Source organism: Ovis canadensis, chromosome 26 (genome assembly GCF_042477335.2).
Source record: "Ovis canadensis isolate MfBH-ARS-UI-01 breed Bighorn chromosome 26, ARS-UI_OviCan_v2, whole genome shotgun sequence".
Taxonomy (NCBI): domain Eukaryota; kingdom Metazoa; phylum Chordata; class Mammalia; order Artiodactyla; family Bovidae; genus Ovis; species Ovis canadensis.
The window spans coordinates 31,299,370-31,312,412 of NC_091270.1; the positions used below are offsets into that span (position 1 = coordinate 31,299,370).

Consider the following 13,043-nt stretch of genomic DNA (forward strand, 5'->3'; position numbering starts at 1 on the left):
TATTTCCATTGCGTACTTCATCCATCTTTCTGAGAATATGGTATGTCAAAAATCTAATAGTACCTTGTAAGCCAATAGCATGACCTGGTAGTGATTTAAAGGTTTTGTAATTAATACCAAAAATGTTATAGATTTAATCATCTTAATAGGATCAGAATTTGAGTCTTATTTGATTTATAATAATACGGACATAAAGAGTAACTTATACATTTACATTTAATTAATACACCAATAATGATATCAAATAATTTTTCATGGGCATTATATAGAAAAAGCTATAAGACAGAATATTTTCCAGAATTGCAAAATTAAGTTCAGTTGCTGTGAACTACTGCTGCTAATATTTTTCTAAGAAATAAACCAAAAAAAAAAAAAAGAAATAAACCAACTAGCACATTTTTAAACAAACGAATTTACCTCTTTGATTTCTCTACCTTCAACCTCTTATTAGCAGGTTCCCATAAGGATAACTGGATATATTATGAAACTTTGATCAGAGGTAAATGCATTTGCTTGTTTCCAGGAAAGGTCTTTTTAAAAAATCATTTGCAGTATAATAATGTAGAGCTAACCCTGATGGAAATAGTACTTATGGAAATAGTCTTTTGTTTTGTGTTGCTGATCTAATTAATAAATGATAGACCACATTACATCTGATGTTCTTAAAAATAAGCCCAGTGGAAGAAAATCCCTCTGTTGACAGCTCCTGCCTTCCCCAAATTCTTCAAAAGTACATAAACACATTAAGTAGCGATGTAGTATTTGGGAAAGGAAGTTAACAGCCCCTCTAGGATAAAAGCAAAGATCTGAAGTAATCAGAAAGAATCCTTTTAACTTTTTGGAGGGATCCAAGCATAGTGAATCAATGGTATTTCATGACCTATTGGTTTCTTTAGGATATTTGTTTATATAAATCAGTAGAATCTGGTAAGCGTGCTTCTGATAATTGAGGAATGGTGTATTGAAAGGGACTTCCTCCTTCTGAATGCTGGAATCTGAATCTTCCAGCAAGTACAGCTTTACTAGGTCATGGACAAGAGCTAGCACCTCCTGCCTCTCCAGAGCCCAATCATCAGAACCAAAAATCCTTTCTCACAAACCAGCTAATTCTTAGCTTTACTTTTATGTGGCAGCACTTTCAGTGCCTGCCTTTGGTATGTGTAGCTGAATCTCTGCTACTTTATGGAAACTTCATTTACAGCTCACTTTCTTCCACACTTCAAATTGCTTCTGTCTTCTGTTTCAACCCTAGAGAGTTGGAAAAGACCTTGGGTCCCCAAATCGTAGGTACCTATGGATGCTGGTTCAATCCTGGGTTTCTGTTTTGGGACTATTCTTGTTACAGCTGCAGTAATATGTAACTAAACAGAGATTTGAAGTAGTGACTGCTCCCTTTCAACACAACTCACTAAACTTCCAGAGAGGAGACAGGCCATATAGAAAAATGGCTTGTTGATAAACAAACTTCACAATAATGGACTGTTGTGAATTGAACACTATGTTACATACGGAACATGGATATTCTACTGTATGTATGAATACTGACTAAAATATAAACCAAATGATTAAAGAAGCAACTTTCATAGGTTAGAAGAACTTTTGTCTAGAATTAAATAATTTTAAAAAAACCAACCCAATTTATGTTTTAGGCAACAATGTTCTCTGCTGCTTACTACTAATTTCTATTCTATAACTCTGATTAATTTTACTAGTTGTAGTAACATTAGAAAATTTTGACAGTATGCAAATGTTTATAAATACAATCTTTTAATAGCCTGACCATACATTTTTTGATACTTTAAATTTGTTCCAAATAACACACGTGATATATTTGGAGACAAGAAAGCATTAACAGATGAGAGTCAGAGTCCTTTAAGCCATTCAGAAGGTTCATCGTCCTGACTTAGTCTGTGTATAAGGAAAGCTATGGTTTTGAAACTATATTTTATTAAAATACCAACCCTAACCATCTCTGGGTGGTCATCATTGGACCAGCTCTCCCAAGGTTAAAACTTGAACTAGTAAATTATTTCCACGCCATTTATCGCCGCTCACCTTTTGCTCTTGACGGAGAAGAAGGAGAAGAACTAATGAAGGACTTTGTCAGGGTGGTGCTTGATCCCGGGAGGTCTGCTCGGCCTGGGCTAGTGCTCCTTGCACTTGGGTCCCCCAGGCCCCTGGGCTGCCCTACCGCAGGCTCGCTCCTCCGCCTTTTCCTAAAGTCGCTGGCCATGCCTGCAGAACTGCAAGAAGGAATCGGCTTCAGTTTGGCTGGTATTGCAGGGATTCAAACGTGAACCAGAAAGACTAGTGGAAGGTGCTGGAGGTGGCCACAGAATGCCTCTCACCCTTCATCCCCAAAATTGCATTTTTAGGAATTCATTCCTTAATATAAAAAACTATTTCTTTACAGTCACCTCTTTGAAAATTAACAGGCTCATCTGCAAAGAGTGACAGATTCATTTCTTCCTTTACCATTTGGATATCTTTTCTTTTTTTGTTTTTGTTTTGTTTGATTGCTGTGGTTAGGACTTCCTAGACTTTGTTTTTCAGAGCAGTTTTATGTTTATAGAAAAATTGATTGGAAAGTACAGAGAATTCCCATGTACTCCCTTTCTCTTGCACACGGTTTTGCCTGTTATTATCATCTTTTGTTTCTTGCAGTTGATGAATCATATCAGTATCTTATTATTAAATGTAATTAAAGCCCATAGTTTACATTAGGGTCCATGTTTTCTGTTGAACAGCCTATGGGTTTGACAAATGTATGACAACATACACACATACATACATCCCTCACTTTTGTATCATATAAAGTAGTGTCATTACCATAAAAATCCCTTGGGCTCAACCCCTTCATCCCTGCCTCCCTATGACACCTGGTGGCCACTGACCTTTTTATTGTTTCTAGTTTTCCCTTTCCCAGAATGTCATGTAGCTGGAATCAAAAGTATAAAATGTTTTCAGATAAGCTTCTTTCATTTAGCAGTGTGCTCTTAAGGTACCTCCATGTCCTTTCATTGCTGGATAGCTCATTTCTTCATATCATTGAATAATATTCCATTATATGGATGTACCATTGTTTATCCATTCTCCTATACCTTGGTTGCTTCCACATTTTGGCAATTATGAATAAAGCTACTGTAAAATCCATGTACAGGTTTTTGTATGAACATAAGTTTATAATCACCATTTAAAGTAAAAATTCTCCTATTAGAGTAGTTTTTTGTTACTGACAATTCAGTGCTATGATTTGTACCATACATCTTTTCTCTATATAGAGGAGTTGCACCAACATGAATATATCCAGAGGAGGGATGCCAAAATGGAAGAGATGATTGGAAAGGAAGAAATCTGATAAGACCAATTTCTCTTACTTCAAGCTTTCCATAAGGCTTTTCCTAATCATCTTAGCTTTAAAAATCTTACACTGCAATTCCAACATTTAATTAATGAATAACCAATAATCTGGTCATCAAATAAACTATTTAGAGTCCTTTCACTTAATTGGGTTAAAAGATGTTGATAGTCTGTAAGGGCAGGGGAATTTTTTTATCATGGTTCTGAGTATAGCATCATTTAAAACAAACGCTAATGAATGAATATATACATCATGTAGCATGCTGTCTGTCAAATCATCAGATGAAATTCCACCACCACCACCAGCAACAGTACAACAGGTCCTATGACCAAAGTATGCTATTTACTTTACCGACATTATTGTCTTATACAGCATGCAGGCACAGTAACCTATGAAGTATTTCAGTGTTTTACAAATAAATGGAACCTACAGACTATGCACATATAGAGGTGGAGCCAGACCTTGGAATTTGTCTGCATTCTTCCAAAGAGGATGCCCATCTTCTGTTATTATCCTGTCAGGGTCTGTGTGTCTTTATCGAAGTTAGATTAGAGCTCTAAAATTCAAATATTCCAGGTGCATACATAGTCGCACAAGATGTAAAAGGAGGGGTTTGGTGGGCTCTTTTCTTAGTGACCTTAATGCTGTTAAATGGCACTCGTGAAACCAATGGACAAAGGATCCAGTTTACCAAGTTTTTCATTTATGTTGATAGAAATTTGCAGAAGGGTAAATTATTGTTAACTATTTGTTGCTGATGATATGATAGGGCTGGGAGTCTGCATTTTTCAGTATTGTCACTGAACTGAGTCTGAAGTTCTGTAGCACTTTAAGGTAAGTGAGATATTGAAGGCCTACAAACAGAACTTGCCTTGGTGGTCTCTTAGGGCAGTTAGGACCTACAGGTAATTTGGGTTCAGTTATACTTTGTCCCTTGCTGACTGTGTAAACCTGGCATGTTATGAAGCCTAAGTTTCCATTTGCTAGAGATAAAATGTAGATAACAGTACTTAATTCATAATTAAGGCTTGAGTATATTTTATGTACTTAGAATGCCTGGTATATGGTTAGTCCTCATTTATCAGTTCTAACAGTATTTCTAGGCCTCCCCTGGTGGCTCAGTGGTAAAGAACACGCCTGACAATGCAGTAGACACAGGAGATGTGTGTTCGATCTTTGGGTTGGAAAGATCCCCTGGAGAAGGAAATGGCAACCTGCTCCAGTACTCTTGCCTGGGAAATCACATGGACAAGGGAGCCTGGTAGGCTACAGTCCATGGAGTCGCATGCAACGACTCCATGGTATTTTGAAATGTTTGGTCAGAGTATAATGAACAAATATATGCAGAACATAATTTATAAAATAGTTTATAATTTACTACAGTTTTAAAAAATGTATCCTCATCATATCATCTAACAGTATTGAAAATTAGATGTTTATAATCCTTATCTAAGAAGACAACTTGAGTATGGAGGAGACAGGAAAGGCAAGAGTTTCTCGGCCTGTAAAGTGACCTAGAATTATTTCACTTAAACTTTATACATTCTTGAATATTTCCTCATATAAAATGATGCAGAAACAAAACAATTTCATGAATTATGGTGTTTAAAATAAAGATGAAGGATAAAAAAATCATCATTACTATTTCACTGAAAAAGAAACCACTGGCATAAAATATTCTGGTTGCATAATGTAAGAAGATTTAAAAAATTTTTCATTTGGAGAATAATTGCTGTATAATGTTATGTTGGTTTCTGCTGTACAACAATGTGAATCAGCTTCAAGTATACACATATGTCCTCCCTTTTGAGCCTCCCTCCCACCCCTCACCGCCTGTAAAGAGATTCTTACCTAGTGGGTCTTTCCAGGCTTCTGTCTATAGAGGATTGATACAATGAGGCCTGTTAAGACAGAAGGATAGTTAACATGAAAATTTTTACCTTGGCAAAATTCTGTGTGTCCCTGGACGTTAAATTAGGTATCCTAAAAAGAATACTGTCAAAATTGACATTAAAAATACCATTTGTTATGGGCATAAAAATGTTTTCCCCAAAAGAAGTCATGCAGCCTAATTTCTACTTTCCTCTTATCTACTTTTTCATCTAATATATAATTTGAGGGGAGTTGGTTCCAGGAGCTCCCCAAGTATACCAAAAATCTGAAGATCTCAAGTCCCTTATGTACAATGGTGTACTATTTGCATATAACTTACCCACATATTTTGTATACTTTAAATCATCTCTAGATTACTTATAATACCTAATGCAATGTAAATGCTATAGAAATAGCTGCTAGCATGACAAATTCAAGTTTTGCTTTTTGGAAATTCCTGGAATTTTTGTGTGTGTGTGTGTGGGAAATATTTTTGTCCCTAAGTTGGTTGAATCCATGAATGTGGAACCTGCAGATATGGAGGGCCAAGTGTACAATACTACTTTTCTCTGTATAACTAAAAATATTCATAAACGTTGCCTGGGGTGAGAAAAAGAAAAATTACCCCTTCATGTAGAAACAGCATGTAAATAGAAACTTCTCACATAAAGAAATGGTTGATGTTTAAAGAAGTATTGGTAGCCATCATTCAATCCTTATAAAGCATAAACCTTTATAAATTTTTGTCATATTGCCACGTGTAATTTTTATGTAGACATAAAATTTAAGCAGAACTTCTTTCATCTGTCAACATAAACATGACTTTTTAAATAAAAAAACCATAGAATTTGGTTTGAAATTAAACTACCTGGTCCTTGAATCAGGTACAGATTTGTATGTTTGAAATTATTTACATTCAGGGTTAGGTTAAAATAGAAGATTTAATGAATCAAAGTATCAACTTTTCTTTAAAAGTGGACTTTTAATCTTTTAGTCAGAAAATCAGCTTTCAGTTGTCCATGGATATAGGAACAAAGAAAAATAGATACTATAAATTTGATAAATAATTCCAAATGCTTATTGTACACACCATTTTCATACTCCTTCATTCTGAACAATACAATGAAATAGATATTAATATTTTTGTTAGACATGGATTTGAGAGGCAAGTAGTTGTGGTATGATGTATGATGTCTAGGAAAATGCATACCAAGTATGTGTAGATATATACTGACAAGCCCCATTACACACAACTCTAAAATATCTTCTATTAACTATTATTTTCATTTAATTCTCTCTTACTGAATGAGAATGGAATTGCCCCAAAACAAACAAAGCATGCCTATGCAAGAGAATACTACTCCCTCTTTTTAGACAGAGAAAAAGCATATTAGAATACTTTTAGTTCTTACAAAATATTTAATTCTGAGGTTCTCAACAAATAAAAAGATAGAAAAAAAATTGGTCTGCTAATTGGGTAAGTTTAATGACTGTTTTAACTTGCTACTCTAAATTGGACACTGGAAGGGTGGAAAGATAAACACAGATAAGAAGGATTGAAAACAAGTAAATAAATAAAACCAGATAATTATATTCTGATTTATAAATATTAGTTCTTCATGTTTGCAGAAGAGCAGCACCAAAAAGCCTCAGAACATCTGTGTGGTTCACAGCTTTCATGGGACACCCAACCACAGTGCCCAGTTGGCCAAAAAAAGTGTCCATTTGTAGACACTCTTAGAATACGCTTAAAGTGATCAGAAATTTTGAATCACTAGCTTGAGATGAGCATAAACACTATAGTAATATGAAATAAAACATAGTGTAAGAAGTGAAGACTCCATGCTGTTAAATTGTGTTTTAGACTTATGCTAAGAAGCTAAAATTATTCCTCCATGTGCTGGTTTCCACAAGGTAAAATAAATTGAAACCAGTATTGTGATGTATGCTCAAAGGAAATGGTTCAGTATTAAATTATAAAGAAGCAATAAGAAGTTTAGATAGATGACTAAGAGAAAACTTTGTATATGATTGGTACTCATTCTGAAATGGAAATTGTCTTCAGAGAGGAGGTACCTGTTTTACCTATTATAATGTACTGAGTGTTTACATGTTACCATTATTTTAATACACCCAAATGAAGGGTGTATTAATAAAGTACAGACATTGAGTCTAAGTGATCATGCGGTTAAACATTGCTTAAAAATCCTTACTTGTTCCTTATTAATGTCAGTTTCTCACTTATACTTATGGATTAAAAATGTGTTATTCATGGCATATAATAGGCATTGAATAAAAAATGGTAGCTAGGTTGATGTCCAATCAATTACAAATTTTACCAGAAATGTTTTACATGAGGTTATTAGAGACAGAATTCAGTACCTTATCAGAGTATTTTTTAACACTGAAAAACTATGATGTGAAATTAATAATATAGTTAATATGCTATCAGAACAAATAACACCCTCTTCTCAGTCCCAAAGAGAAGATGAAAATCAGTTTAAATATCCAAGTGCGTCTATATGTGATATTTTCATCACTATCGTTAACATTACAGAATGCATAGAATTAATTTTCTACTATTTTTACACCAAGTATTATTATGTAATGTTAATTACAGAAATGTATTTTATAAAAATCTATTATTATTAAGGAATAGTATAACTTGTATAATAGTATAAACAAATAAATAATTTGTATCTAAAAGGTTTTAGTTCTTAGTACATCTCTTGGAAGTGCTAAGAAGTATGGTATAAAGGAAGTTTAGGAGATGTTTTTTATCTTTAATTTGCCATATATTATCATCTGGTTTTGGATGTATTTCTTAAAATAGTTGGACTCTACCTTTCTTGACTGAAAAATGTGTGGGTTAGACATGGTGATCTCTGAATTCCATCTCAGTTCTCAATGAACTGTCTTAATAATATCCTTGAAATATTTGGCCAGGATATCTAAGAGAAATATGTGACCTTATCGAATTATGAAGTAAATCCTTTGACTGCTCCTATGTTGAAATGATACTCTTTCTTCAGACTCTATATTACTTTTTATTTAATATATAAATATTTATACACTTTTAACATACACTCTGATGCATACCTCAGAGAAAGTCATTTGGAATTGCAGATTGCTCTAGCTAGTTGGGTATTTTCTCCTGCAGCTGTGCCTGGAATTCCAGTTATCACCTTCGTGTATCAGTAGTATATCCCGCAGCATAGGTGTCCTACTAGCTTTATTTTCTAGTTGAATATATTTAACTGAATTAAGACTTTTTTGATGAAAATATTTATTGCTTTTTTCATTTATTTAGGATCACAGAGAAACTACTGTGTAAAAACTACTGCAAAAGCCAGTTTATTCACTTTGCTCTCATCCTAGCTGCATCTATAAATTCCCATGGGGGGTTTTTTGTTTCTTATTAGCTAATGTTTAAACAACCATCACTTTTGCTTATGTCTATTAATGGTCCTAAGTCTGCTTTCCAAAATAATTTCATTCTTCTTTGCAGAGAAAAAGCTTTTGGCTCTGTATAATTTCTTAGGTTCTTTTTGACTAATTCAAATAATACTTTACATTGCCAGGCATATTTTTTATGTATCAGATTGTCATGAACATCATATACAGAGGTGGAAAATACATTTCATCTCATGTGCCAGTGATAATCTAATCTATTATAGTGGCTGCCTGGATCACGGCATTGAGAAGGATTCGTAATGTCTGCCAAGGGCGTAGTAATGTTTGCCTAGGAAGTTGTAACATGTGTGCCAGTTATTTGTCAGTCCTATTCTTGATTTTATCTGCTGTTAAAATCTAGAAATTGTATCTGTGAAAAAGAAAGAATTGAAGTAAATTTTAGGAATATATGAGACATTAAAAAATCTGATTATGGGACTTCCCCAGAGGTCCAGTGGTTAAGATTACATGTTTCCACTATAGGGGATGTGATTTTGATCCCTGATTAGGGAATTTCCTTGTGCCACATGGTATGGCCAAAAAAAAGAAAAAATCTGATCATCTAAGAATCCAAACTGTCATTCTATACCTCCAAGCATGATGATAAAATGGCTCTGAGGAGATTTTCAGCAGTATTTTATTCAGTATAATCAGATATAAGCAATAATGCTTTTTGATTATCACACTCAGATACCAGGATGCATTGAATAGTTCACCTGAAAGTAATGATTGGCATGACTGTTCACCTAAGAGCCAACAACTGTGATGTAATTAATGTCCAAGCAGTGATGATACTGGATACAACACAATGGTGCAAAGATAGACTTTAAAAAACAGGTTATAGATACTTCAGTGACTCGAAAAACATGGATGTTCAGAATCACAGTAACAGCTCCCAAGAAAGAAATCTGAAAAAGAAAGTAATTTGTTTTTTACCTCATTGGAAACACCAGGAGAGTGATCTTGAACATAGTCCAGAGCCTTTTTGGGAGGCTGGGTGGAGATGCACCACATAAGCAGAAGTGCAGAGATGGAATGGAGGAGAACCAATGGCAGCAAGGAATGACCATGTGGGAAAGGTGACAACAGTTAGAGACCGACCAACAGCATCAGATACACACAAAAGAGCGACGTGAACGGAGCAAAACGGCGAGGCAGGGCCCGGTAGCCCGGGAGGAGGAGTGCAATGCTCGTAACTATTTCCAAGCACTGGGCAAAATCACGAGTGATTGGATTAGTATAAACTCATTTCAGCAAATCAAAATCAGCACTCCTAGTCTCTAGCCGCAGAGGAATGCAAGGTACATTAAAGAAACACCGAAGGAGCAGGTGGATAGCATGCTGGTGAGTTTCCATGTGTAGCTGAAAATGATGTTAGAAAAATGGTGATAATTTAGGCTCAGAACAGAAATTGGTTCTAGCCCCTGTGAACTGTCTAATCAACAGTAACAACAACACATTTAAAGCTGGGACATTTTTTTCTCTAAAGTAAAATGCATTTACGTGAATTGTTGCTGTTTTAGTCCCTATGTTGTGCCCTAATCTTTCGTGATCCCATGGACTGTAGCCCGCCAGGTTCCTCTGTCCATGGAATTTCCCAGGCAAGAATACTGGAGTGGGTCACCATTTCCTTCTCCAGGGGATCTTCCCAACTCAGGGATCGAACCCAGGTCTCCTACATTGGTAGGCGGATTCTTTTATCACTGAGCCACCTGGGAAGCCCAATTTATGTGAATACTTGGATACAAATTAGGGAAAATATTCTTCCTATTACTTACAGAAATTCTAAAAAATTAGTTGGTTTATATTCATTTACAGTCACTTTTGATCCAGTTCAATAAGATATAATGAATCTAATCAAGTCTCCTTTGCATTTTAATGGATAAAAGGGACTAACCATTATAACCACCTAGTATATAATACATGGTCAGTATATGAGTGTATAAATCAGTACATGATATGATAAAAGAAAGATTTACTAAAACTTCTGTGCAGTGCATTCAGTATGTTCTTCAGGCATTTAAAATTCAGAAACACCAATGAAAGTATAAAAACTGTGACATCGACAGACATCAAATGCACTGCTGTTGGCATCTGCACTTCCCCAATAAAATTTGAGTTGATAGAGGAAATTGTTATTTGAAGCTTGGGTCAACTCTTTATCCCAAACAGACTAAGCAATTCTTATTGGTGGGGTTTTGGGGACCAGAGATGTTGTGATTTTCAGTAGCAGGAGGGGAAATCAAGGTCCACAGAGTTTCCTTGTTTTTCCCTTTCTTTTCATGCCTAAGAGCACAAAGAGCAAATGAGACATTTTATGGTGGTGATATTCTAGCAGTATATTATAGTAGGGCTTTCCCAGGATGTTTGCTTTTTGTTTGTTTTTTGATAGGTCTGGGATTAACTTCTGACTCTGCCAGTTGCTATCTTGGGCAAATTAATTAACCCCTCTGTCCTCTGGCTTTTTCTTACAGGAGGGATGCTGTGAGGTCTCTCTGAGATCACACAGAACAGGCCCTCTGCAGGTGCTTGGTGATTCCAAACCAAACAGGAGCTATCATCATAGTAATTTTTATTATCGTAAATTTTACAGGGTACTCTTCTGATTGAATTAGACCTAAATGGACTGTAAACAAATACAAATCTTCTGTCAAGAATTGTCTGTCTATGGGAAGACAGATACTGGTTCAACATTTTGAATTTGCAATTAGATATAAAGTAATCCTAATGTATGATTTGGTGGGGGAAAAAAACTATATAGGCAGTGTCTGAACATGTTTAATTTAACCATTTGGTAGAGAAGTGAGTGTGAGCTAAGCTGTACCAAATTTGTGTATATAGAATATACTTTTTTCAGTGGTTTTTGGTGTCTATAGAATTCAGCTCTTATTCTCTAAATGACACCTATCTCTTCTGATAACGATTATGTTTTAAAAATCAAACAACATTCTCCTAATTGTTTTATATTAACAGTCTAGCCTCACTTACCGGGCGTCCAAACTCCAGTTCTGAAAAGAATTTATACCAGGGCTCATTTTCTAAATCTATGTCATCTGGATTTATGCGATCAGTCTGGAGCAGATGTGAAGGAAAAGGGAAGGAAAAGTCACACTGAGCTAAGTGAGGGCAACGCTGTGAGGCATGAAAAACACACACATTCGCACACAAACATGCATCAACTTTCATCCAACAGATCTCAGCCAGAGAGAACAGAGGTGGTAAAGTAAAATGAGTCACATTAGGATATGAAGGCTTAGCTTCGAGGGCGTCACTTAGGCCCTAGTTGTTTTCTCTGCCATCATTTCTGGTTTCCTCCTTAGCTGGATGCATAAACTATGACAGACTCTGTGACAGTGAGGTTGAGCACTGATATAGCCCAGCAAGGTATTAAAACAGCCTCAACTCCCTCCCCAGGTAGCTCTTCTGGGCGAGTGCCTGCGTCGCCCTGCCCTCAGGGGTCCCAGTGAGTGAGCCTGCCTTCTGCTCACAGTTGACTTGGGTGCAGGCCCTTGGAGAGCCTCGGGGAGGAAAGGGGGGACGTGGAAGAGATACAAGGTCGGGGGAGGAGTGAGCAGTGCTGGGAGACTGTTAGCGGGTCCCTGGACGAGAGGAACCCGGAAGTCTCGGTGAGAGAGAAAAGGGCAGCAAGGAGGGGGGTGACGGTGAGTAGCCAGCCTCTGATTATCTTCTCAGCTTCTGGGGAACAAGGGCTACACCTGAACTTCCTGACGGCGTGAGTTAAAGAAGGAAGGAGCTCACCCGGATCGGGGAGAGAGCCGGGGCGCACGGGCTTGGTGCGGGGATACTGGTCCTGGGCGGAGGGGAGGGGCTACCAGTTACTTCTCCGCAGGGTGACATAGAAATAGGCTTCCGGCCAGGGTCCCTTGGAACAGGTGTCGGAGTGGTTGGGAGAGGGGGCTGCAAGAAAAAGGGGTGAAGGACAAACTGATTCATTAGATAGAGGTTCTTGGGGGAGCCAACAGGACACCAGCTAGCAGTGCGTTGTGCCCTACCTTAAGTCAGGCAGAAGAAAACGTTCCAGGAAAGTACATTGCCCCAGGGGCCCCCAGATAATTTAGGACTGATCCAACACTGAAAACAGTGTGAAGAGCCTTCACAAAGCGAAGAAAGGTCTCATTTTATGATACCCCAAGTACCACCTACCTGTCCATCTTGAGCCTAGAGGCATGGATGTGGGTGGGGAAGGGTTTTTCATATGGTTAGTCAAGGGTTGGGGAAGAGAGAAAATCCAACCCTGGTTAACATTCTAGAGAAAAACTAAAAAAAAAATTTTTATAATTGACTTTCACCTCTCCAGTGGTTTCTGAATGTCATATTTAAGGTACAAAACCTAGGA

General features: G+C 36.7%; 1 protein-coding gene across 50 annotated transcripts in view; it reads right to left on the reverse strand.

The window, feature by feature from the left end:
* SORBS2 (sorbin and SH3 domain containing 2) overlaps positions 1-13,043 on the reverse strand; it is a 211,515-nt gene that overhangs the window by 44,367 nt on the left and 154,105 nt on the right. For 31 of the 50 annotated variants that reach the window (XM_069573228.1, XM_069573235.1, XM_069573229.1 and 28 more), the window contains 5 exons: positions 12,446-12,604; positions 11,675-11,758; positions 9,623-9,679; positions 5,213-5,262; positions 2,056-2,243 (listed from right to left, as the gene is read on the reverse strand). In XM_069573228.1, coding sequence (XP_069429329.1) covers positions 2,056-2,243; positions 5,213-5,262; positions 9,623-9,679; positions 11,675-11,758; positions 12,446-12,604 — 538 coding nt within the window. The remainder of the gene's footprint in view (positions 1-2,055; positions 2,244-5,212; positions 5,263-9,622; positions 9,680-11,674; positions 11,759-12,445; positions 12,605-13,043) is intronic. The other 19 variants (XM_069573241.1, XM_069573238.1, XM_069573233.1 and 16 more) reach the window with 3 other exon arrangements.